This window comes from Oncorhynchus gorbuscha, linkage group LG10 (genome assembly GCF_021184085.1).
Source record: "Oncorhynchus gorbuscha isolate QuinsamMale2020 ecotype Even-year linkage group LG10, OgorEven_v1.0, whole genome shotgun sequence".
NCBI classification, from domain to species: Eukaryota; Metazoa; Chordata; class Actinopteri; order Salmoniformes; family Salmonidae; genus Oncorhynchus; species Oncorhynchus gorbuscha.
In genome coordinates, this window is record NC_060182.1 from 42,221,254 (window position 1) to 42,246,934 (window position 25,681).

Genomic DNA, 25,681 nt, shown 5'->3' on the forward strand with positions numbered 1-25,681 from the left:
AAGCATAAACTACAGCTAGTTAGCGCTGCAGTGCATAAAATGTGTAAGACTCAAAGAGAGAGAAAACAGTTTTGAACAAATACATCTTTTTCAAAGGAAAGGAGAAGCAAGAGGGAGTTAGAGACATATTTACTTAACTAGCAAATGCAGATAGGTAATCTAGCCTACTCAAACACCCTGCTCAAACAGAGGGATGCTATGTTAGCTCGCTGGCTATGACTATTCAACTCAACACTGGAACAAAAGAAGGAAGGGAAACACTACTAAGGTACACAATAGCAGATTTTGGTAGACGGAAGGTGCTCTTTGGTAAATTGGTCATCAAAAAGAAGGCACTCTTCATATAATTCATTAAAATGCCTTTATTTGTATGGCATGTTCAATGGAAACCAAGTTTAAAAACACTGGAACTCTTGCAGGTCAAGGTAAGCTTTGGGTTTTACTAATTTATTGCCACCAGGGCCCGCTGGTGTAAGTGCTAAACTGCTTACTGACTGTACACCGTAACATTACTGCATGATTGCAGGGGGTTTAATAATGTGTTAGTTCTATTAAATATGTTGACTACGACGTTACTTTAGCTAATATGGTGACACCGATGTAGAATGTGTATAGCTGTTATGATATGGTTTGGCTTGGAAAGGTTTTTTCGCCTGGTCACATTCTGGTCACAGCTGATGTGTTGTACATTGAAGTCCACAAGCGACGGGAAAAGGTAAGAGGAGGAGATTGCAAAGATGCGAGAAGGAATACATCGTGGCTGCTATGAAAGTGAACTGTGTTCATGTTTGATTAGGGGTATATTCATTCCGAAGCTTCTGTTCACAAAACTTTTCATAGGCGAGGTTGTAGCAACCTCATGATGGGTAAAGGAAAAATTTGAGTATCATGACGTAGCCTAAACCTATCTCTGCTACATTAAAATGGGTGAATGGAATATGATTGACAGTCATCCAATATGCTTTAATAGGCCATGCTCATGAAAAAATGATATTGTCCTCCCTTCATCTTAAACGGCACCGACCGCCACTGGTTTCAACACATTTATTGTTCTGTGATGTCTCGTATATATTTCCTGAGTTCTGCCTCTGTCTCCTCCGGGCTTGTAAAAAATGCACTGGAACCACTGTCCTAAACAGCACCTGACAACCTGGTGTCTCTCTCTCTCTCTGTTTCTTCTCCTCCAGGCCTGTATAAGATGCACTGGAACCCGGAGCATGCCCAGTCTCTCAGCCAGTGGCCTGAGCAGCACCTGGATGTGTCCTCCACCACCTCCTCGCCGGCCCACAAGTCCGAGCTGTATGCCGCTGGCCGCACCCACGGCCGAGGAGGCTCCACCCACGGCTACGCCTGGGCCAATGACGACATTGGTGCCCTAACCGCCTCCAATCTGCTGAAGAGCTATGCAGAGAAGTACTCTGGTGTTCTAGACTCACCCTACAACCGTCCACCGGGGCCCGCTGTAGGGGCCTACCCAGAGCCAGGGGCCTTCGGGGGCCTCAATGGCCTCAAGACTGAGCTGGAGCCCTGGCCCCTGAGCCACAGTGCGGAGGGGCCCTACCCCGTGTCCCTGGATGGTCTGTCAGGCCCCAAGGCTGGGGCCACATCAGCAGGGCCCCCAGGTGCCAGCAGTGTGTCAGTGGTCAACAGTAACCTCTCAGACTCTGGATATAGTGGTAGCAGCTCCTGCTCTGGGTCTCACTCCGGTGACTACAACCCCCCCAGCTACAACGGTACCTACCTCTCGTCTGGGTACTGCCCCGGGCCCCTGCCTGGCTCAGCACTTCCCCCCGCCTCCCTCCACCACCCCCTCCAGCCCACGCCCACCCTGGTGCCCAGCTACTCACCCTCCACCCAAGTTTACAACTACCCGCCAACCAGCTACCCCCACCAGCCCAGCCTGGCCCCCACTTACAGCCACCCCTCTGGAGGGTACTTACACTCCGGGCTGGCCGCCCCTACTCCTCTCCCCTCCCGGCCCACCGTAGTCGGGGGTAGCTACAGCTACCAGGAGTCTGGAAGTGGGGTGAAGAGGAAGGCATTTGACATGTCATTGGAAGAGGAGGGGGAAGGTTCTCGATACAGGAAGTATTCAGGCTACGACCCAATGAAGTCCGGAGGAGGAGGGGACTCTCTCTCTCCCTACAGCATGGGGGATAAAGGAAACATCAGATTCACCACAGGCAGCACAGATCCCCTGGCATTTAAGCCCAGTAAGCCCTCCTCCCAGCCCCTGGTGTCCCCTCCCTATATGGTGGCTGTAGCAGGTGAAAACAGCCCAGCAGCAGGGATGACTGGAGAGAACGGAGGAGGAGGGGGGTCAGAAAACCAGGTCTTCTCCCACTCCCAGCAGCAACAGCAGCAGCACCGCTCCTCCCAGGCTCACAACCAGAAACGCCCCTCCCTCCACGGCCAGGGCCAGCCTGGGTCTGGACCAGGGGAGACAGCCAGAATGAAGAGTCCAGACCCCATGGTTCTGGATCTAGTCAATGGGGAAGTGCTGGATTGCAGCCCAGCCCTGCTATGGGGGGAGCTGGCTGGGCTGACCCACGTCAAGGCTGCCCTGGAGGAGGAGCTGTTGTGGCCCTGTCTAAGGCCCAGCCCTGCCATCCTACCCCCAGCCACCGTGCTGCTGTTCGGCCCCCGGGGAAGCGGGAAGACCACTCTGGCCCGCTCCATGGCCGCCCAGCTGGGGGCCTCCTTCTATAGGCTCAGCGGGGCTATGTTAGCTTCTAAAGGCAAGGTGGATGCCGAGGGGATCCTGGGGGCCACGCTGCAGGTGGCTGGGGCGAGACAGCCTTCTGTTGTGCTGCTCAGTGAAGTGGAGGCTCTGGAGGATGAGGAGGGGCTGAGGCAGGTGTTGCTATCCGCCCTGGAGAAGGCCCAGATGGGGTTAGGGTCGGCGGGGGGAGCGCCTGGGCTGGTGATTGTAGTGTGTACCACTAGCAGGCCAGACCTGCTCCAGGATACGGTGCATCGGAGATTCGCCAAGCACTACCACGTGGGTCTGCCAGATGCGGGGATGCGGAGACAGGTGCTGCTGCAGGCGCTAGTGCCCCAGGGATGTTCTCTCAGTGACAGGGAGCTGGGGGCTGTACTGCAGCGGTCAGAGGGGTTCTCTGTGTGGGAGCTGCTGCAGCTCTGCCAGCAGGCCCTATCCTCAGCATCCACCTCGGGCCCTCAGGGGCCCTTACACAGCCTTTCAGGACAGGCTACGGGGCCCCCAGCCCTCAAAGACTTTGAGAACGCCTTCTGCAAGGTGCGTCCGCAGTCAAACGCCACCCCGAAAGAACTGGACACTTGTATGGAGTGGAGCAAGGTGTACAGCCACTGAGAAGGCAGGAAGGCAGGGAGACAGCCACTGTATGTAATATAATGTAGGAGACTGTGAATGTAAACCCTGTCTTCACTTTTGACATGATGACAAGTCTTGGGAATGTTTTACTGTTTAGTTTTTTTGCAATTACTTATTATTATGCAACCAAAGGTGTTAAATTGTCAAGATCGAAGGTTTGGGAGAGATGAGAAGCAGATTTAACATAGGTTTCTCTGGTTAGCATGCTGATGTTTCTATTAAATATACATATACTTTATTTTTCCCAAAGAAAAAGATAGATGATGCCTTTGTGGACGGGGCAGTGTATTACAGTAGTAGTTGAACCTATATGGTGGGATAACTGCATCATTGGAGATTACTTCTCAAAGGTTTCAAATCCTAACTTGAGATCTATTTGCATAACCTGTCTCTAAAATCTCGACATCAGTGCGTGAATCACGCAAAAGCCGAGTTGAGTGCAACGTGCATCTCTAGACAGTTAGGATTCCACCCAAAGATCCATCTTTTTTTGTACTACAGGACATACGTCAGTGATGTGTTGTCAAGGTGACGTAGTCCAAGGTGATGGATCACCAGGGTCTTTAGGAACAACCTGGACTTGTCCAATAAGAAACACTTTTTCTTTTTGCTTTCCGTTGCAAAACAGATTGAAAAGGGGCAGGACGACCTGGACTCGTTCAATAAAAGCAATTCTCGTTGCAAAACATTTTAAAACATTTGTTTCTTCATGAACATGACCCAGGGATTTTTTGAGAGATCTCTCTGTTGTCTGACTGCTACTCTCAGGACCCTATCTATAACCAGTCCACTCCTGTGGTGTTTTAGTTTTCATTGGTCATTTGGTGTGTGAAAACAGCTTAGAATCAATTTGAACAACTATAGTGGGGGTTTTGTCCACAAAAAAATGATCAACAATACCTCATTGTCTCTTAGCATTATGGGTTATTAACTTAAAACACAGCTTTTAGCTTCTCACCAAAGTCATGTCATTGTGCTGAAATAATTCAACAAAAAGCATCATCATCATTTGATCTGGTCTTATCGTGGAAACTTTGGATCAATAGTCCCTCTTTCCCCTATAGTACAGTATCACATCATTCACATCTGTTTTGGAGACAAAACCACTACAATAGCTCATCAACTGTGTACATCCTGAATGGTACTCTACGTACAAAAAAACAAACGTTAATATGCAACTTTACAAAAACGTTGAAATAGAACATAAAGGTCATGAGACTAGGTTGTGGTTGAATATACAACGCTATCATTCAAAGCCATGAGTATAACATCCACACATACAGTATATTTGAACTGTGGTTTATCACACATTCCTCATTCAGTGCAGTTTTCCCTGAGAATGCTGCTTTAATACAGCCCTATAACACAGACAAGCACAGCAAGGCAAGATGGCGGTATCTTTGATGTCTGTTTGTCTCTTTCACCTATCTGCTTGTTTTCTTAGTATGTATGTATGTAGTCTTGTTTTGAAATGCTCAGGAAGAATTTCTTTACCTCAAAAAAGGAAATAAAGAATGTATGCAGTCTTCAGTCTTAGTGAAGAGAGTAAAAGAGGGGAGGAGGAGCTGACGAGCATAAGGAGAAAAGACCTCACACAGTCCTGTCGTATACACACTGCAGCTGTCTGTGCATATGCCTCGAGGGAGAAACTTGAAAATGATACAAAGAGTAACATTGAATGTAATTCAGGTATTTCAAAGGATATTTGATCCCATAAAATCCATGTTTTTATTATTATATATGAATATATAAATACAAAAAAAATCGTATCCTTTTATTTTTAATGTAGATGTTTTTGGTGGAATAATGTTTTGTCTTTATGAAGTGTTATGTAGAACACAGAAAATATCCCTTTTTTGCTGGACAAACTGTTTACAAATCAACCCAAGGCATTGTGAGTTAACATGTCGTATTCATGCATTACTGTTAAATACATATTCTATTGTTAATAGATGCAACTCTTTATCGAAATCTATGAATAAAAGGTGCACATTTATTTCCCAAACCTGGACACAGACAAGAAGCAGTAAAACCATTGTCATATACATTTCATTCTCATATACATTTAAGTGTCACATACATTTCATTGTTCTATACAGCAGAAAGAAAATAGAAAACGAGCAAGGACCTAAATATGAATCAGCTATATGCAGTCGGCAGCTAATCATGTCTAACAATAACCATATATTGTTAATCAGTATTATGCATTATGTACAATACAACACAATCCTAGATATAACATGACAATCCAGAGAAAAGCGTACACACAGGGTTGTGCTATCGCTACTACTCTGTTTAACAACAGCCTGGAAATATCTTGTCATTCAGTTGAGCTGCAGGTACCGAGGTGAGGTCATGATTATTGGACCGTTACCATGGTATGCAGACCGGAGGTACACTGGGGGATGATGTAATCGTCTTCGGCTTCTTCTCCTTCTCCTGTCTCTCTTTATCTCTCCCCATCTCTCTCTCTCTTCTCGTTATCTCTCTTTCTATGTACCCAATGCAGTTATTATAGAGGTAGGGTCGTCCCTATAGCCCTAGCTGCTGGCCCCTGTGACCATGTGGCTGGCCCCCCTCTGCCCTCTCCCTCCTCCATTCATCCATCCCTCCCCTCCTCCTACCCCCTCTTTCCCTCCTCCTTTTGGAGTGGCATTGCTCTGATTGATGTCCGGGAACCTAATATCACAACCCTGGCCTCTCTCCAGTCTCCCCTGTACAGCTGGTGGCTTCAGTCATGCCATAGAGCCGAGTCAAACACACTGACCCCAGGGTTGATACACATTTTGTAAAAGTAGTGCACTATAAAGGGAATAGGGTGCCATTTGGGACACATCGTAGGTCTAAGAAATTGAAAATACATCTTCAAACTTAGCAGGAGAAATAAGCCTTAGGGAGCCTCTGAGAGATGGGTTTAAATATGTAATCATTTTTGTGTAATAACATTAAGATACATAATTTATAAGGATCATTAGAGGCAGTTATAATTTGTTTTCAGATAGAGGCATATCAGGCAGGGGCAGGGGCTTGAGGCAAATTGTCGTAGTTTATGACAGAAGTCATGGGAGTTTAGTTCATGAAAGGCAGCCGATATCAATACTATCATTGGTTAATTTGATGAATTAAAAATCTTTTTGCTATTTCCCAGAGCTCAGATTCACAAAATCGTCCGTGTTTGTCAAACATGTAGATTTCAGAAAAACAATCATTTTGTTCATTCTTCTGCCAGTTGTTTTTGTTTTTGTTTTTCATTAATGCATTACCTCACTCTACATATGTTACTGCTTCATGTGTTAATCAGCGATAATGAGTGGGAATAGGTCTTATCATTAGAGGCATTGATGATTGGGTGAGGTAGTACTTCCTAAAGGAAAGTCAAATAACCTCACAATGTTTGACTCACGCATGTCCTTGATATCATGTTGACAACACACCTTTGTTTAACCAGTGTTGTGTCTTCTTGAAGCCAATGAGGAAACAAAAAAAAATACAACAGTTTGTTCAACAAAATAGGCTTTTGTTAGCTGTTTTGAATCTAATATTACAGTAACTTTGTTCTTGCTTCTTGTATATCTTCTGTAACCATTTCTACCTCATTTGGCAACATGTTGTACATGAAAGTATTCATTTCATGTCTTTTTTTATGTCTGTTTTCAAACTGATAATAATGTTCTTGAACTGTAATCATGGTCTACCTCAGAAAAGACTGTATTTTAAGAGAAGATTATTACACAATATTAAACAGAAATATGTCAATATTGGACTGTTGGCCCTGTCATTCTTTTTTTAATGACATCAGAGTGTATGATTTTTTTGTGTGAGTATTTTGCCAGGTCTACAATGAGAAGAGGATACAGATATGTGGGAAGAATGGATGTGGGGATTGAACCCCAGTCTACAGTGGGGAGCTTGATGTATGTGCCAGAAGTCTTGCCACTCAAACACAGCTTTGATCAACCTCAAGGTTTTGGTTGAGGAGTTCTGATTTTAGATTCCAATTGGATTGTTACAAAAATCCAATTCCAGAGAGTGCTGGAATGACAACATGGTTTCATCTTACCTCACTCTACATCCATATCCTGGACTGACCCCAATGTTAAGGTCAGTTAAGTCACTTCAATTGATTAACAAATCATTGAATTAATCAAAATGCTAATGATTTTTCGCGCTAGCAGTAACGTGGCTTTATGTACTGAACAAAAATATAAAAGTTTTGGTACCATGTTTTATGAGCTGAAATAAATGATCCCCAGAATTTTCCATACGCACAAAAATATTATTTTGCTCAAATTTTGTGAGCAAATTTGTTTACATCCCTATTAGTGAGCATTTCCCCTTTGCCAAGATAATCCCTCTACCTGACAGGTGTGGCATATCAAGAAGCTGATTAAACAGCATGATCATTACACAGCTGCACCTTGTGCTGGGGACAATAAAAGGTCACTCTAAAATGTGCAGTTTTGTCACACAACACAATGCCACAAGTGTCTCTAGTGTCCCTCTTGAGGGAGCATGCAATTGGCATTCTGACTGCAGGAATGTCCACCAGAGCTGTTGTCAGAGAATGTATTTAGTTAATTTCTCTACCATAAGCTGCCTCCAATGCTGTTTTAGAGAATTTGGCAGGAGGTCCAACCGGCCTCACAACCGCAGACCATGGCGTTGTGTGGGCGAGCAGTTTGCTGATGTCAGCATTGGGAACAGAGTGCCCCATGGTGGTATTGGGGTTGTGGTATTGGCAGGCATAAGCTATGGACAACGAACACAATTTCATTTTTTTTGTGTGAATGCACAGAAATACCGTGATTAAATCCTGAGGCCCATTTTTTTTAAAGGTATCTGTGACCAACAGATGCATATCTGTATTCCCAGTCATGCGAAATCCATAGACTAGGGCTTAATTCATTTATCCCAGTTGACTGATTTCCTCGTATGAACTGTAACTCCGTAAAATCTTTGAAATTGTTGCATGTTGCGTTTATATTTTTGTTCAGCATAGTTAGGCTATATTGCCGCCGTGCTATATATTCACGCCACAGGCTGCTGAGGGGAGAACGTTATTATGGTAATGGCTGGAGGGGAATAGGTGGAATGGTACCAAACACATGTGTTTGATGCCATTCCATTAGCTTCGTTCCAGCCATTACTATGAGCCGTCCTCCCCTCAGCAGCCTTAACTGACTCACACAGGCATCTCTGGTGAAATAGATTAGCCTACACATGAATGATGTACACAGAACCAAGTGTAGATTCAAATGAAGTATATTGTCTTGGTGGTTGTTTTTTGTATTGGTGCTTGTGCTTTGGGAATGTGGTCATCCTCAGTGCTCTCGGGGTTCAGAGGCAGCAAAGAAGAGAAGAAAAGAATACTGCTTTCAAACCAAGCTGCATAAACATTAAAAAAACTATCCAGCAACTGTCAATGGAAGTTTGCTTTAAAAAATAATGATTTATTGTTCAAATAAACCTTAGTTTCCTCCACTCTTCTCCAAAGAGCTGCTGGATATTTTCCACCTCCTTTAGTGCCAAAGATCCAGCAGCAGCAGCGGCAGTAGCTGACCCAGGCCAGAGACAGCTGAATAATTACACAGTACCCAAGAGGACCCAGAGCAGCAGCACCAGAGCACTGAGCTCCTCCATCCCTGTCATTCCATGTAAACAACACCGTGCCCCATACTGTCTCAACTTTGCTATTTATGGGCTTCCTTGACACCTTTCAGAAAACACAGACTGAATGTGAATATATGACAAATGATGTATAGGGACGGTCAGTGACAACTACAATTAACTCTGGGAAAAGTGAATTAAAGCAACTGGTAGCCATCTCTCAAGAACCTGCAATCCAAATTGAATGGTAAGAATTTCCATAGAGGAACAATCAGGAACAATAATAGTACAAGGGCTCGATTCAATCCGTTTTGTTGAAGTTCAGAGCTATAGTGTGAGAACCTGGGAACATTGCCTTTACATTTCAATCCCGCTATAGCACTGAACGGATTGAATCAAGCGCTAACTCTGAAATTAGTCAGTTACTAGATGTGGTTGATGGTTAGGGTTGTGTTTGAGGGTTAGAGTTGTGGTTGAGGGTTAGGTTTAGGGTTGTGGTTCAGGGTTAGGGTTGTGGTTGAGGCTAGGGCTAGGGCTAGGGTTAGGGTTAGGGATAGCATAAATGTCAACATCTTAACTGAGCTATAAAATCCGTGTGGATCCCTGTGGAGTAGCGTGTGGCGGCGGTGGTGGTGATGGTGGTGGTGGTGGTGTGTGCGTGCATGCGCCTGTGAGTGTGTGTCGGGAGGGGGGGAAGAGTGTTAACTGTGTGATTAATAATAGTCTAATAATGACATATAGCTGTTTTGTTCCCGCATCCTTGTGGTTAGTGGCTGTCCTTCAGCCCGTCATCAAGGATAATTGTTTCCCCAGCTGTTAGAAAATGAGTTTTATCATTATTTTTTTAAATTATCATCATGAACACACTTACAAACAACAGACCGAAACATAACCTTGGAAAGGCAGTGAGAGGTTGGGAGTGGGAGAAAGAGTGCTGAAGGTAAAACACAGAACATGTGGGTTTTAATAATAATAAATTGCAATACCATTTTTTATTATACTTCCCATTTTCCTCCAAGAGTAGATGAATATTCTCTTCTCATGAGTTCCCTTCTATATAATGTCACCTTGGTTGGGAGAGCGAGGCAGCAATAACACTTTGATTCCACTTTGGTTAGCGAGCGAGGCAGCAATAGCACATTGGTTGGAGAGCAAGGCAGCAATGGCACCTGGGTTGGAGAGCGAGGCAGCAATGGCACCTGGGCGAGGCAGCAATGGCACCTGGGAGGCAGCAATGGCACCTGGGTAGGCAGCAATGGCACCTGGGTTGAAGCAACAATGGCACCTTGGTTGGAGAGCGAGGCAGCAATGGCACCTGGGTTGGAGAGAGAAGCAACAATAGCACCTTGGTTGGAGAGCGAGGCAGCAATGGCACCTGGGTTGGAGAGTGAAGCAACAATAGCACCTTGGTTGGAGAGCGAGGCAGCAATGGCACCTGGGTTGGAGAGTGAAGCAACAATAGCACCTTGGTTGGAGAGCGAGGCAGCAATGGCACCTGGGTTGGAGAGTGGTTGGAGAGGCAATGGCAGGCAGCAATGGCACCTTGGTTGGAGAGTGAAGCAACAATAGCACCTTGGTTGGAGAGCGAGGCAGCAATGGCACCTGGGTTGGAGAGTGAAGCAACAATAGCACCTTGGTTGGAGAGCGTGGCAGCAATGGCACCTTGGTTGGAGAGTGAAGCAACAATAGCACCTTGGTTGGAGAGCGAGGCAGCAATGGCACCTGGGTTGGAGAGCTGGGTTGGAAGTGAAGCAACAATGGCAATAGCACCTTGGTTGGAGAGCGAGGCAGCAATGGCACCTGGGTTGGAGAGTGAAGCAACAATAGCACCTTGGTTGGAGAGCGAGGCAGCAATGGCACCTGGGTTGGAGAGTGAAGCAACAGCACCTTGGTTGGAGAGCGAGGCAGCAATGGCACCTGGGTTAGCACCTTGGTTGGAGAGCGAGGCAGCAATGGCACCTTGGTTGGAGAGTGAAGCAACAACCTTGGTTGGAGAGCGAGGCAGCAATGGCACCTGGGTTTGATTGGAGAGCGAGGCAGCAATGGCACCTTGGCACCTTGGAGAGCGAGGGCAAGCACCAATGGAACCTTGGTTGGAGAGCACCGAAGCAACAATAGCACCTTGGTTGGAGAGCAGCAATGGCACCTGGGAGGCAATGGCACCTGGGTTGGAGAGCGAAGCAACAATAGCACCTTGGTTGGAGAGCGAGGCAGCAATGGCACCTTGGTTGGAGAGTGAAGCAACAATAGCACCTTGGTTGGAGAGCGAGGCAGCAATGGCACCTTGGTTGGAGAGTGAAGCAACAATAGCACCTTGGTTGGAGAGCGAGGCAGCAATGGCACCTTGGTTGGAGAGCGAGGCAGCAATGGCACCTGGGTTGGAGAGTGAAGCAACAATAGCACCTTGGTTGGAGAGCGAGGCAACAATGGCACCTGGGTTGGAGAGTGAAGCAACAATAGCACCTTGGTTGGAGAGCGAGGCAGCAATGGCACCTTGGTTGGAGAGCGAGGCAGCAATGGCACCTTGGTTGGAGAGTGAAGCAACAATGGCACCTTGGTTGGAGAGCGAGGCAGCAATGGCACCTGGGTTGGAGAGTGAAGCAACAATAGCACCTTGGTTGGAGAGCGAGGCAGCAATGGCACCTGGGTTGGAGAGTGAAGCAACAATAGCACCTTGGTTGGAGAGCGAGGCAGCAATGGCACCTTGGTTGGAGAGTGAAGCAACAATAGCACCTTGGTTGGAGAGCGAGGCAGCAATGGCACCTGGGTTGGAGAGTGAAGCAACAATAGCACCTTGGTTGGAGAGCGAGGCAGCAATGGCACCTGGGTTGGAGAGTGAAGCAACAATAGCAACAATAGGCACCTTGGTTGGAGAGCGAGGCAGCAATGGAACCTTGGTTGGAGAGTGAGGCAACAATAGCACCTTGGTTGGAGAGCGATGCAGCAATGGCACCTTGTTTTTTTGTTTTTTTTACCTTTATTTAACCAGGCAAGTCAGTTAAGAACAAATTCTTATTTTCAATGACGGCCTAGGAACAGTGGGTTAACTGCCTGTTCAGGGGCAGAACGACAGATTTGTACCTTGTCAGCTTGGGGGTTTGAACTTGCGGTTACTAGTCCAACGCTCTAACCACTACGCTACCCTGCCGCCCCAGCGAGCAAGGCAGCAATAGCACCTTGGGTGGAGAGCGAGGCAGCGACCGACAGTGTTCCTTTTCCTGTAGAAGACTGGAGTACTAACAAACACCAAAGAATACCAAGAATGTATAAACCAGCTCAAGCTAATCTACCCCTTTATCTAATTGTACCATAGAGCCTATAGGCCTAGTTGATCCTTGCTTTAACATGTGGTTTTCTTCATCCGATCAAGGAATACCAAAGCATACCAAGAATGCATAAGACATCACTTACTAATCTACCCTTTATCCACTTATTACTATTAGTCCATGGAGGCAACAGGCCTATGTCTGGTGATGTATAATAGGATGTGTTCGAGGATCAGAGGAGATCTGTTGTGTTGGTGGAGGTCTGATGGGCACAACAGACAACGCCCAGAAACACTGTTTGTTGTCCCTGCAATCTGGCCACGGTGACGTGTGTTGAAGTCGGAGGTTTACATACACCTTAGCCAAGTAGATTTAAACTCAGTTTTTCACAATTCCTGACATTTAATCCAAGTAAAAACTCCTTGTCTTAGGTCATTTAGGATCACCACTTTATTTTAGGAGTGTGAAATGTCAGAATAATAATGGAGATAATTATTTCTTTCAGCTTTTATTTCTTTCATCACATTCCCAGTTGGTCAGAAGTTTACATACACTCAATTAGTATTTGGTAGCATTGAAGTCAATGGTTTAACTTGGGTCAAATGTTTCGAGTAGCCTTCCACAAGCATCCCACAATAAATTGGGTGAATTTTGGCCCATTCCTCCTGACAGAGCTAGTGTAACTGAGTCAGGTTTGTAGGCATCCTTGCTTGCACACGCTTTTACAGTTTTGCCCACAAATGTTCTATAGGTTTGAGGTCAGGGCTTTGTGATGGCCACTCCAACACCTTGACTTTGTTGTCCTTAAGCCATTTTGTCACAACTTTGAAAGTATGCTTGGGGTCATTGTCCATTTGGAAGACCCATTTGCGACCAAGAGAGGAGGAAAGATGCACTGAGTTTGAAGGTAGGCCTTGAAATACATCCACAGGTACACCTCCAATTGACTCAAATTATGTCAATTAGCCTATCAGAAGCTTCTAAAGCCATGACATCATTTCTGGAATTTTGCACAGTCAACTTAGTGTATGTAAACTTCTGACCCACTGGAATTGTGATACAGTGAATTATAATTGAAATAATCTGTCTGTAAACAATTGTTGGAAAAATTACTTGTGTCACGTACAAAGTAGATGCCCTAACCGACTTGCCAAAACTATGATTTGTTAACAAAATAAATTGTGGCGTGGTATGTAAAACTTCCGACTTCAACTGTACAGTTGCTAAACTAATTCTAAACTTTTATTAAATAATTTCAAATACTCTATACCTTGGTGCAAAGCGTTATAGTGATAACTACTAGCTAATTTGCAAAGATACTCTTAAATAGCTATACTCCCATACTCTGCTAATGAAGTGTTGTTGTTGTCTTCTGATTGGTTCTCGGCCAACAAGAAGCAGGAAGTCAATCATCTTCCTGTCAGTGTTGTTAATTGGAAGTAATTAGGCGAATAGAGTTTATAATGAGATAATAAAAGATGCTAATGATCCACCATCATATTTACTCATAATACTGACAGAGGAGAGGAGAAGAGAGGAGAGGAGAAGGGAGGAGAGGAGTGGAGAAGGGAGGAGGGGAGGGGAAGGGGGAGAAGGAGAAGGAGAAGAAGGGAGGACAAGGGGGAGACTCGATACCATCTACTGTATGCTGCTCTGTACCATCACTCATCGATACCATCTACCGTATGCTGCTCTGTACCATCACTCATTCATATATCCTTATGTACATGTTCCTTATCCCCTTACACTGTGTATAAGACAGTAGTTTTGGAATTGTTAGTTAGATTACTTGTTGGTTATCACTGCATTGTCGGAACTAGAAGCACAAGCATTTCGCTACACTCGCATTTAACATCTGCTAACCATGTGTATGTGACAAATACAATTTGATTTGATTTGAGAGGAGAGGAGAGTCACAATAGGGCCTCACAACAAGCTTACAAAAACTTAAATCACATTGCACATGGACACAATGTGAAGTCTGCCCCCCTTCCCCTTCTCTCTCTCCAACCTTTCCCTATCGCTCTCTTTCTCTCTATCTCTCTCTCTCTGTTTCTCTCTCCACCTTGCCTCCTGCCTCTCCATTGTCCAGGCCCCCCCAACCCCACCCCTCTTTCTCCCTCAGTACATTTCTCCAGCTCAGCGCTTCTTCTTGCCACTCCATTGTCCAGGCCATGCAGCACAACAGCCTTGATACTGACAAGGTTGACATCAGAGGAGAGACCTGACACGGGGTGAGTTAGAGCTGCCAGCTGCTAGCAATCAAGTCTATTTTGAAGTCAGGGATGCAGGGACCCCCAGGGCCAAAGCAGCAACCAGCCCAACCCCTACAGCCCCCACACTACCCCTTTCCCTACAAGTCCCACCGTAGCCTCCACAATCCTTGCCCCCCCCCCCCCCCCCTTGAGCCCACACTATAGCCTCCACCACTATCATGGGCCTCACCACCCCTATGGCCCGCATTGTAGCATCCACACTGACAGCCCCCACTCTCTGGCCCTCACTCTACCCCGGCCCCCACCTATTGTAGCCCCCACTTACCCTGTGCCCCGCTCTGGCTGGCCCACAAGCCCAGAGCCCCCCACCCCATGAGATACTCTACCCTACTCCTACTACCCTGCACAGCTGTATTGGTTCCAGATGTGCAGCCCAGACCAGTCCAGCAATAACAGCGGTGAAGGGCATTTACCTAGGAGCACCCGAAATGATTACAGACTAACTGGTAGCGGGGAGGAGAAAGAAATCCCCGCAAGCATCAATGCTCTACCCAAGCCAATACTCTACCCTACCCCTACTACCATGCACATCAATTCTCTGAGAGAAAGAATGGGGCTGAACCATAGGAGAGGCTATTTCAAAGTACTATTGAATTCAAAATTGAATTAATAGGATTGCCTCAAACAAATGTCATATTCTCATATTTTATAGCCATCTTGTCCTTGATAGATCAGCAGCAATATTTTCATCCTATTTCACCCAGAAAATAATAACCAGAATTTGTAATGCCCTTGTAACATTTATTTAACTAGGCAAGTTAGTGCCTTATTCAGAACGACAGATTCATATATTTTTTTACCTTGTTAGCTCAGGGATTCGATCCAACCTTTCGGTTACTGGCCCAACGCTCTAACCACTAGGCTACCTGCTGCCTCAACGTCAGTTATCCTATTTGTATTGGCATGTTGGTTGGGGGTGTGTTTGTCGTCAGACTGAAACCTGAATGACAACCATGGCGGAGGCTGCTCTTGGTAGACTCTGATGGAATCTTTTGACAGGAAGTAAAAGTCAGTTGATATCATATTTTGGAACAGTACTATTGTTGTTTTGTTTATTTACAGAGAAATTGTAGTAATATTTATGAAAATAAGGCCACTATTCAAGAGATCAGCTACTAACCCAACTTTTACCTCGACCAGAGAAGGCCAACAGTGCCTTCAGAAAGTATTCACACCTCTTGACTTATTCCACATTTTGTTGTGTTACAGCCTGAATTCAAAATGGATGGACCTTCACAGGCAGCTCAACCGGGTGGTTGAACTGCCTGTTTAATTTCATTTTAAATGAAATCAAACATAATTTTTTTTGGCATATTTTATCATCACAACCATTGCAATTTATTAACATTATTTATCATATCATTCATTATCGGACTCCTGCATTTTTGTTTAACACACATTCAAATATGGTTGAAAACCAGGAAGTGAAGCAAAACCGAACCTCATTAATCACACATTTTCAGACCTAATTGTGTAGAAAATGGGAAATTACAAGCCTGTAAAATGTTGTTCATCTCTAAAACATCCTTTTGGAATTATGAAATTATTCAAATGTTGTTTTATAATTTTAAGAACTCTTGAAAAATATTCTCTACTAGGCAGTTGAGTTGCCCATTAAAGGAATGCAATTTAGTCAAAGCTAGCTATTATGGACAATGGGAGAATATGTTATGGGATTTTATTGTCTGTGCAAATAGACAAATATTTTCATTTTCATATCAGTATTTACCATCTGCCTGTTATCTTCAATATGTTTCACAATATTATTCATGTCATTTTAGAGTTATTATGAGCATATTAACAGTTAACACATTAATTTACATATATTTCGATATTCTTTTTTTTCACCCCAATTATGATCTCATCACTGCCACTCCCCAACGGGCTCGAGAGGCGAAAGTCAGGTCATGCGTCCTCCGGTTTGACCTTCCAAACGGCACTTCTTAACACATGCCCGCTTAACCCGGAAGCCAGCCAACTGAGGTCAGCCTGCAAGCACCTGGCCGCCCACCACAAGGAGTCGCTAGAGTGTGATGCGTCAAGTAAAGCTCCCCCGGCCAAACCCTCCCTTAACCTGGGAGACGCTTGGCCAATTGTGCACCGCCCTATGGGACTCCCTATCATGGCCAATTGTGGTACAGCCAGGGATCAACCCAGGTCTGTAGTGACATCTCTAGCACTGCGATGCAGAGCCTTAGACGGCTGCGCCACTCGGGAGGCTGAATATACATACTTTGACACAAATGTATCACATTTTATTCCTATTTGATATCAGTCCTCATTTAACTAGGCCTGTCTTCTATTAAGTAACTGAAGCAGACAATGTTAATATATCTTTTTTTTATGATTCATAAAGTCTATGCAAATTCCAATACAACATTAGTTTACCCTAATTGGGCAACTTAACCAGCTGGTTGAGTTGTTTGCAATGAGTTAGCTATCAAATATTAAGTCATTCAAATAAAAAATATTAATATATTGCCTATATTAAGGCTAAATACATCTTTCTGGGATTTTTGTTCTGATATGTATTTCTTGCTGTGCCAGTTAAAGGGTTAAATATGTTTGTTCTCACCCATCTACACAATACCCCATGATTACAAAGTGACAACATGTTTTTAGACATTTTGGCAAATTTATTGAAAATAAAATACAGAAATATCAAATTTACATATAGTAAGCATTCACACCCGAGTCAATATATGTTAGAATAAACTTTGGCAGTGATTACAGCTGTGAAGTCTTTCAGAGCTTTGCACACCTGGATTGTACAATATTTGGGCATTATTCTTTTTTTTTAAATTACAAAATCATTCAAGCAATACTTTTGCGCTAATAACAGGAGCTCAAGCAGTATAAATTTTGATTTGCCAGTTTCTTAGCTCTAGTGAGCACCTGACCAAGTCAAGCACTGGCTGAAAGGGGAATGTGTCTCCCAGTGTCTGTTGGAAAGCAGACTGAACCAGGTTTCCTCTTGGATTTTGCCTGTGCTTACCTCTATGCCATGTCTTTTTATCTAAAAGAAAACTCCCTCGTCCTTGCTGATGACAAGCATACCTATAATATGATGCAGCCACCACCATGCTTGAAAATACGAAGAGTGGTACTCAGTGATGTGTCGTGTTGGATTTGCCCCAAGCATAACACTTTGTATTCAGGACATAAAGTGACTTTCTTTGCCACATTGTTTGCAGTTTTACGTTAGTGCCTTATCGCAAACAGGATGCATATTTTAGAATATTTGTATTCTGTACAGGCTTCCTTCTTTTCACTCTGGTATTTAGGTTAGTATTGTGGAGTAACTACAATGTTGTTGATCCATCCTTATTTCTCTCTTATCACAGCCATTAAACTCTATAACTGTTTTAAAGTCACCGTTGGCCTCATGGTAAAATCCCTGAGCGGTTTCCTTCTTCTCCCGGAACTGAGTTTGGAAGGCCACCTGTATCTTTGTAGCGACAGGGTGCATTGATACACCATCCAGTGTAATTAATAACTTTACCATGCTCAATGTGATATTCAATGTCTGCTTTTTACATGTTTACCCATCTACCAATAGGTGCCCTTCTTTCCGATGCATTGGAAACCTCCCTGGTCTCTGTGATTGAATTGGTGTTTGAAATTCACTGCTCGACTGAGGGACCTTACATATAATTGTAAGTATGGGGTACAGAGATGAGGTAGTCATTCAAAAAACATGGTAAACACTTTTATTGCACACCGAGTGAGTCCATGCAACTTATTATGTGACCTGTTAAGCACATTATTACTACAATGGAGTTGAAAACTTTTTGACTCCAGACATTTCAGCTTTATATTTAGATTCATTTGTAAAAATGTCTAAAAATATAATTCCACTTTTACATTATGGAGTATTGTGTGTAGGCTAGTGACACAAAATCTCAATTTAATCCATTTAAAATCCAGGCTGTAACACAAACATTATGGGAAAAAGTCAAGGGGTGTAAATAGTTTCTGAAGGCACTGTAAGTACATTCAGACCATAGCATTGGAGCCTGTAGAGGTACAGTATAAGCCTCGGAGAGTAATACTGCCATCTGTTGGTGAATACTTATAACTACATGCACTGGGAGTAGAGCAGAGGAAAGCAAGCATGGTTGCACTATATTGATGTTCAACACACTCACAAACTCACAAACAAAATCAGTATAGTCTCAGCTGCTGGTGCTGGAGTGGATGAGACCCGGGGGCAAGGGCCTCCAAACATTGGGAGAGGAAGGGAGGAGGAAGAAGGGGAGGATGAGGTCGTGTTCATTACGGCATGCAACAGAAATCTTATTGATTAAGTCCAAGTAGTCTCTCCTGTTTTCTTCCATTTGGTGCCTAATAAATAGGAACCTGGAGTCTTTGTCTGTTTGTAGTATTTCTCATGCTGTAGGCTATACAGCACACACACCGTGAGAGAGGTGGGTGAACCACAGCCATCTGGCTTGACTCATATCCCAATTACAGCTGAGGAGTGTGTGGCCTTCTGCAGTCCTGCGGTATGTGACAGGGACCAGGCCTGACCTCATACAACCCCTAACCCTTGACCTCTGACATCATCACAGGCCCAATTCTGGGGTCACAGAGAGGAGTCTAATGAATGACAGACATAAAAGATTGTCCCAAAGCAGCTGACAGACCACAGGGTGGCCACACATCTCTGGCTTCTCTATTAGTATGCTATGGATTATTTCAAAGGAATTCTAACTACTGATCCAACAACTGTTGAACATCACCTGTGCAAAATAATGTTTGAAGAATACTGCCACATGTAATGCCCCTAGCAAAGATAAATGTACATGTAAACTGTAATTGGAGTTTTTAGCAATTTATTCAAGTGAGTTGTATTATTATTATTATTATTATTATTATTATTAGTTGTAGGCTAGTACATAGTCTAAGGCGCACATGCTGGAGGTGAATGCTGGCCATCTATTCAATTGGACTTTTATTAAATGTTAATGTCTGCCAAGAGAAACTGAAATGACATTTAAATGTTTAAAATAGGAGCATTGTAAAGCGCAGTGTTGGGTGCTCTGCGGGGTGCCTTTATTTATCAAGGTTCCATTTCTGACTCATTTCTGGCATAAATTGAGATTCTAGGATTTGCGTGACCAACAAATCATTAGGATTGACCCTATGTTTTCATTGATAAATCAGAGCCATACTACAATTTAAAAGTAAATATTGCCTACGGCCCACACTTCTATACAAAAGACAAATTGTTGTGCGGCATTTTGTTTATCAATACATGATTGTGTTTCTATTTACTGCCTTGGTATAGGCTCAGAGATTGAATAGGCAATGACGTCACATTCCTATCGCACAGAAATAAGTCTACTGTAGCCTACCCGTACTGTCAAATATTTAAAATAGATAAATAAATAAAATGGTCTATTTACTTTCGAGCATGATTGGCTATTGAATGAACGATGGATATAATTGGTAACCTAATATTTGTTGTGCGGCGGGAATAAACCAGTCAGAAAAGGAGAGACATGCGCTGCAATATGATTAGGATTTAGGCCTGTATAATAAAAGTCAAATAAATAACGGCCTGCTGCTAAGCTATCTCCTTAGATTTGCGAGATTTGCATGGAGATACATACACTTTCCCGTCAATTTCGGAAGGGATAAATACCTACCTTTGGGGGGAAACTGGCGCACTCAAGGTTTAGTCTTTTTTTGTGCGCACGCACCTTTGATTAATGAGGCCCATGCTCCTTCACACTCCCAGATACTGATGGAATATGTCAGCATTGAAATTCAAAGAAAGAACACTTCCTATCTTTTCCATAATGGCTTCTGTGACAGCATAGGTAACGTAATTGTGGGCTGGCTATCTCTTCCATGAGTTTATTTCTTAAAAGTCTAAGCAGTTGGGGGGGGGGGGGTCTAGGATGACATGTGGGATTGTTTCAATATGGTGGTACGATGGACCATTTAGATATTTGATTTATAATTTTAGGACACCTTTAGATATCATTTTTTCCTTCATAAAATATAGAATTTTGTCTTTACTACTTTAGCCCAGAGAAACTCATTGAATAACACATTCATAAATTCAAATCACAAGAAACAAGGTTTTGAAGTGTTTCTCCTATATCTAGGAGATATAAGAATGCTCAGGAAAAATATATACAGTTGAAGTCGGATGTTTACATCCTCTTAGGTTGGAGTCATTAAAACTCGTTTTTCAATAGTTTTGGCAAGTCGGTTAGGACATCTCCTTTGTGCATGACACAAGTAATTTTTACAACAATTGTTTACAGACAGATCATTTCACTTGTAATTCACTGTATCACAATTCCAGTGGGTCAGAAGTTTACATACACTAAGTTGACTGTGCCTTTAAACAACTTGTAAAATAAATAAAAAATGATGTCATGGCTTTAGAAGCTTCTGATAGGCTAATTGGCATCATTTGGAGGTGTACCTGTGGATGTATTTCAAGGCCTACCTTCAAACTCAGTGCCTCTTTGCTTGACATCATGTGAAAATCAAAATAAATCAGCTAAGACCTCAGAAAAACAATTCTAGAACTCCACAAGTCAGGTTCATCCTTTCCAAATGCCTGAAGGTACCACGTTCACAAAAGTATGCAAGTATAAACACCATGGGACCACGCATCCGTCATACCGCTCAGGAAGGAGATGTGTTCTGTCTCCTAGAGATGAACATACTTTGGTGGAAAAGTGCAAATCAATCCCAGAACAACAGCAAAGGACCTTGTGAAAATGCTGGAGGAAAGGGTACAAAAATATCTATATCATAACCTGAAAGGCTGCTCAGCAAGGAAAGAAGCCACTGCTCAAAAACCACCATAAAAAAGCCAGACTACGTTTTGCAACTGCACATGGGGACAAAGATCGCAATTTTTGGAGAAATGTCCTCTGGTCTGATGAAACAAAAATAGAACTATTTGGCCATAATGTCCATCGTTGTGTTCTTCGGCTTGCAACATCTTCCCAACGTGAATCATGAAGGTGGCAGCATCATGTTATGGGGGTGCTTTGCTGCAGGGGGGACTGGTGCATTTCACAAAATAGATGGCATCATGAGAAGGAAAATTATGTGGATATATTGAAACAACATCTCAAGACATCAGTCAGGAAGTTAAAGCTTGGTCGCAAATGGCTCTTCCAAATGGACAATGACCCCAAACATACTTCCAAAGTTGTGGCAAAATGGCTTAAGGACAACAATGTCAAGGTATTGGAGTGGCCATCACAAAGCCCTCACCTCAATCCTATAGAAAATTTGTGGGCAGAACTGAAAAGGCGTGTGCGAGCAAGGAGGCCTACAAACCTGACCCGGTTTCACCAGCTCTGTCAGGAGGAATGGGCTAAAATTCACCCAACTGTGGGAAGCTTGTGGAAGGCTACCCGAAACGTATAAGGTATAATAGCCAAGGTTGGTGATTTACTGCCACCTACAGTAATGGAATGTTTGGTCAGGAGTATAATTAGTTGGCTGACACCTCCTGCTGGCCTGGATGGGATTATTTGATCCTTCCTTAACCCATAGCAAGTCCCACACAGTTGACGTTGAACAAAGTCCTCATGCCCTTTTTAAAACAGGCTTTGTTGCAAGTATGTCCTCTATCCTTCTCTATGTATGTCAGCCATCAGACACTTCCTGCCCTGTTCACACCTGCTGTATGAGAGACAGTCATAAGTCGTGATTGACGGAAGACTCTGAACCCTGGACCTGTATGGAGAGGTCACCTCAAACAGGTTCTAATAACTTAATCACTTCCACCATATTGAGAGGAGGGGATAGGAAGAGACAGACATAGAGAGACAGAGAGAGAGGGAGAGTCTTCGCACCATGTGGGCCATCATAATGAGAGAGAATGGGAAAGAAAGAGAGAGAGAGTGTTCAGAGAGTGTTAAGACCCCCTTGTGGACCCGACAGTGTGGGAGGAGGTGACCTAGCTGTCACAGAAAGGTATCCTTATAAAGTGACAGGGATGATGACAGCTCTCCAGTGGTTTGTGAGAAGAATCCCTCTTACTCAAAGTGTCTTCGATCTACAGTAGTGTGTGTAGTGTACCCCTCTCTCTCAGATATTGTTTTAGGTAGATCGTTGGCTACAATAGACTTCAGCTCCCAGCGGTTCCTATTGCATGCCACAAGCAACGTAAGGCTGGAGGAAGACTTCGAAGGACCAGCGTCAAGACTCTGCTGCTGCAAATTCTAAAGGTCCGTTTTAAAACTCTTCCATTGACCGCACGTTTGTTTGACCAACTGGGTTTGAATTTGGGTCGTCTGCGAGCCACAAGACCACTGTGTTAGCACGCTGAGATAAATCCTACACGCATTAGCTTGGGGAGCCAACACAAGTCTTCCGGACTCAGGCAAGGTACATGAGCTTTACTCATGCTTGTCTCCCTGTTTCTCCAGTGTGGGGACCTGACCCGACCCAGACTCAGCGATGTGTGGTGCAGTGTGGTGTCTCCTGCTCCTGTTGTTCTATCATGGTACTGATGAAATGGTGCTGGAGGACAAGGCCTTAGCCAGCCAGTCAAGGTAACACTTTAGGCTACTCTCAATGCTTATCTACCGGTAGTTGGTTATCTTTGTTGAGCCACGAAGTTGAAATGATTTGAATAATACATTCTTCAAGGTTTATCCAGTCAGTCCAAAGGTGTAAATTGAAATTCCAAATATTGAAATATCCTCATTGTAAAAGTATTCTGTTTCAAAATCTACAAAATTAACTCTATTCAAGTTGTTATTAACATGGAAATCATAAGGAGAATCAATTGTGGCCCCTCATCATTCCTTGTCTCTCCAAGGTGCCATACATATGAGCTGGAGAGAGGACGGAATGGCATCAACAGCTTCAAAAGGCATTCCGACGGAACGTTCACCAACGACTACACCCACTCCCTGGATAAGATCAAGGCTAAAGAATTTGTACAGTGGCTGGCCAGCACCAAACGAGAGAGGTAATGGCACTGACATTTTGTCTAGTAGCACACCACAGATAGACATTCCAGTCAGGATCAGGGTATTGTAAAGCAGGCAGGCCATTGATGATGTGACTGACCTTATACACTTTGACACCCCTGAGACAAGCAGAACCCGAGCCAAGTCACTTCATTTTAAGGGGTCCTTATTACATATGTAATTACACTGTAACGAGTCTCTATTACTAATTGTAATAATTCATAGTTACACTGTAATAACATGTTGTCATTGCAGTCTGTAAAAGCTTCCATTAGCATCCCATTGCACCATGTTTCAGCCTGCACAAACCATGTGATAAGTGTTAGCCAATTGAAAACCCACCACCTCAATGGCACAACTCTGCAATAAACTGCCCTGGAGTCTGATTACCCAGGCCCACAGGCAAAAATGGGTTCACAAATGGTTTGCATTAAAAATACTTTAAATTGTTAAATTAAATACTTTAAATTGTTAAATTTAATGGTGTATTTGATAATGGGTCAATTACTTTAACTTTCAATTACATTTTTTCTAGACACATTAATAAAAAATGATGATGAAAATTATTTGTGCTTCCCAAATGATAAGCCTATTAACTAAGCTTGATTGAATAATGGTTTATAAATTCACTTAAAATGGTCATAAGACAAACCCATCATAAGACATGTAACCTTGCAAGGGTGTCATTGTTGAGGAATATTCTCACGTTGGACAGATGAGTAGCAGGCTCATGTCTATCAGAGCCGAGAGGGATAGAGAACATAGGAAGTGAATCTCATTAAAGTTATGTGAGCGATACAGACACGCTCCTCACACAGCCACCCTTGGTCTCACATACAGTCAGTTACAAAGTTGAGCAAACCATAAACCATAAAATCTACTTTTTCACATGATGTTTTTTGTGGGAAGAGGAGAATTAAGCAAGAGGCAACTCGAAGGAACTTTGATCGTTTTTAAAAAAAAATGTACTTTGCAAAAGAAATGTTCATGCCATGAAAGTTACCGGATCCAGACATATAGGTTCCGGAACAATGTAGTCCAAAACGGAGAGGTGCCGGATCTTGTTCCGGCAGGATCCGGCTCAAATTAAGCACTGCGTTATGGGTTTATCCTCTCACTTGGATGGTAAGGAGGTTTAGGTTGTCATAATGGTAATGTACACATTCATTAAATGTTATTTTATTATTATAATCTGGTATGATCTGATAGGCAAAAAAAAAACTAGGGATTCAACAAGAGTTCTTCTAAGTCCCTCAAAGTTCTTAGAAGAACCTTAGGGTTCTTGGCACTGAAAATGGCCCCCAAAAGGTTCTTCCAAGAACCCCATAGGAGGTGGGGTTCATCGAGGAACCTGCTTAGTTGGTGGGGGTTCCTGCAGGAACCTAACTGTCCAACTGAAACATTTGGATTTGAAAGGACAGCAGGTGCAGGCACTTAGCTGAAAAATGTAAAGATGTAAAAAATGTAAAGATCTCCTCAATTTAAGGTAAGGTTTGTCTATGATCTAAATAGATATTGTTTTATGATGATACCATCTATCTTTTCATATTTGTGCAACAGAAAATGGATACAATTCAATGGATATCAATCAACAAAGAGGTAAGAATTTGTAGGCTATAAGAATATGTTGAAGGCTAGCTGTATTGTGTGCAGATGACTGAACTGCTCACTTTTGTGTCTGCAGGTATACAGACAAGGAGGCATACAAAGGTATGTCAATTGCTATTGGGGATACCTAGTCAGTTGTACAAGGTGTGGGGGGCTGCCATAATCAACATCAACATCTTCGGCACCGGGGAAAAGTGGGTTAACTTTTATTTTTATCTTGTCAGCTCCTGGATTCAATCCAGATTCTTTGCGGTTACCGGAGCAACGCTCTAACCACTAGACTACCTGTATGTTATGCAGATCCCATTTACCATCCTCCTCCCTTACCTCTTCAATGGTTTTACCATAGGCCTCTACATTATGGACAAGGTATGTGTATGTGTATGGAAACCATTATCAAAACCATGGTATGAATTCTGTTGTGTGAATGTTTTGTTAATCATCTGTAATTACTGTTTTTGGGATTCACAGACTTCTCCCTTCCTACACCTGGTGATCAGGAAACCTGTTCGATTCACCATGCACTGCAAAATCATTTTGGCGTGGATACGGAGAACATCAACACATTAACATCACTGGATAAGGTATATCCTCTGTTCTCCTTATCCA

General features: G+C 43.5%; 1 protein-coding gene across 3 annotated transcripts in view; it reads left to right on the top strand.

Moving 5' to 3' along the window:
* fignl2 (fidgetin like 2) overlaps window positions 1-7,118 on the top strand; it is a 33,345-nt gene extending 26,227 nt beyond the window's left edge. For all 3 annotated transcript variants that reach the window (XM_046366162.1, XM_046366161.1, XM_046366164.1), the window contains one exon: window positions 1,188-7,118. In XM_046366162.1, the coding sequence (XP_046222118.1) occupies window positions 1,188-3,334 (2,147 nt within the window). In that variant the 3' untranslated portion in view covers window positions 3,335-7,118. The remainder of the gene's footprint in view (window positions 1-1,187) is intronic.
* Window positions 7,119-25,681: the final 18,563 nt, after the last annotated feature.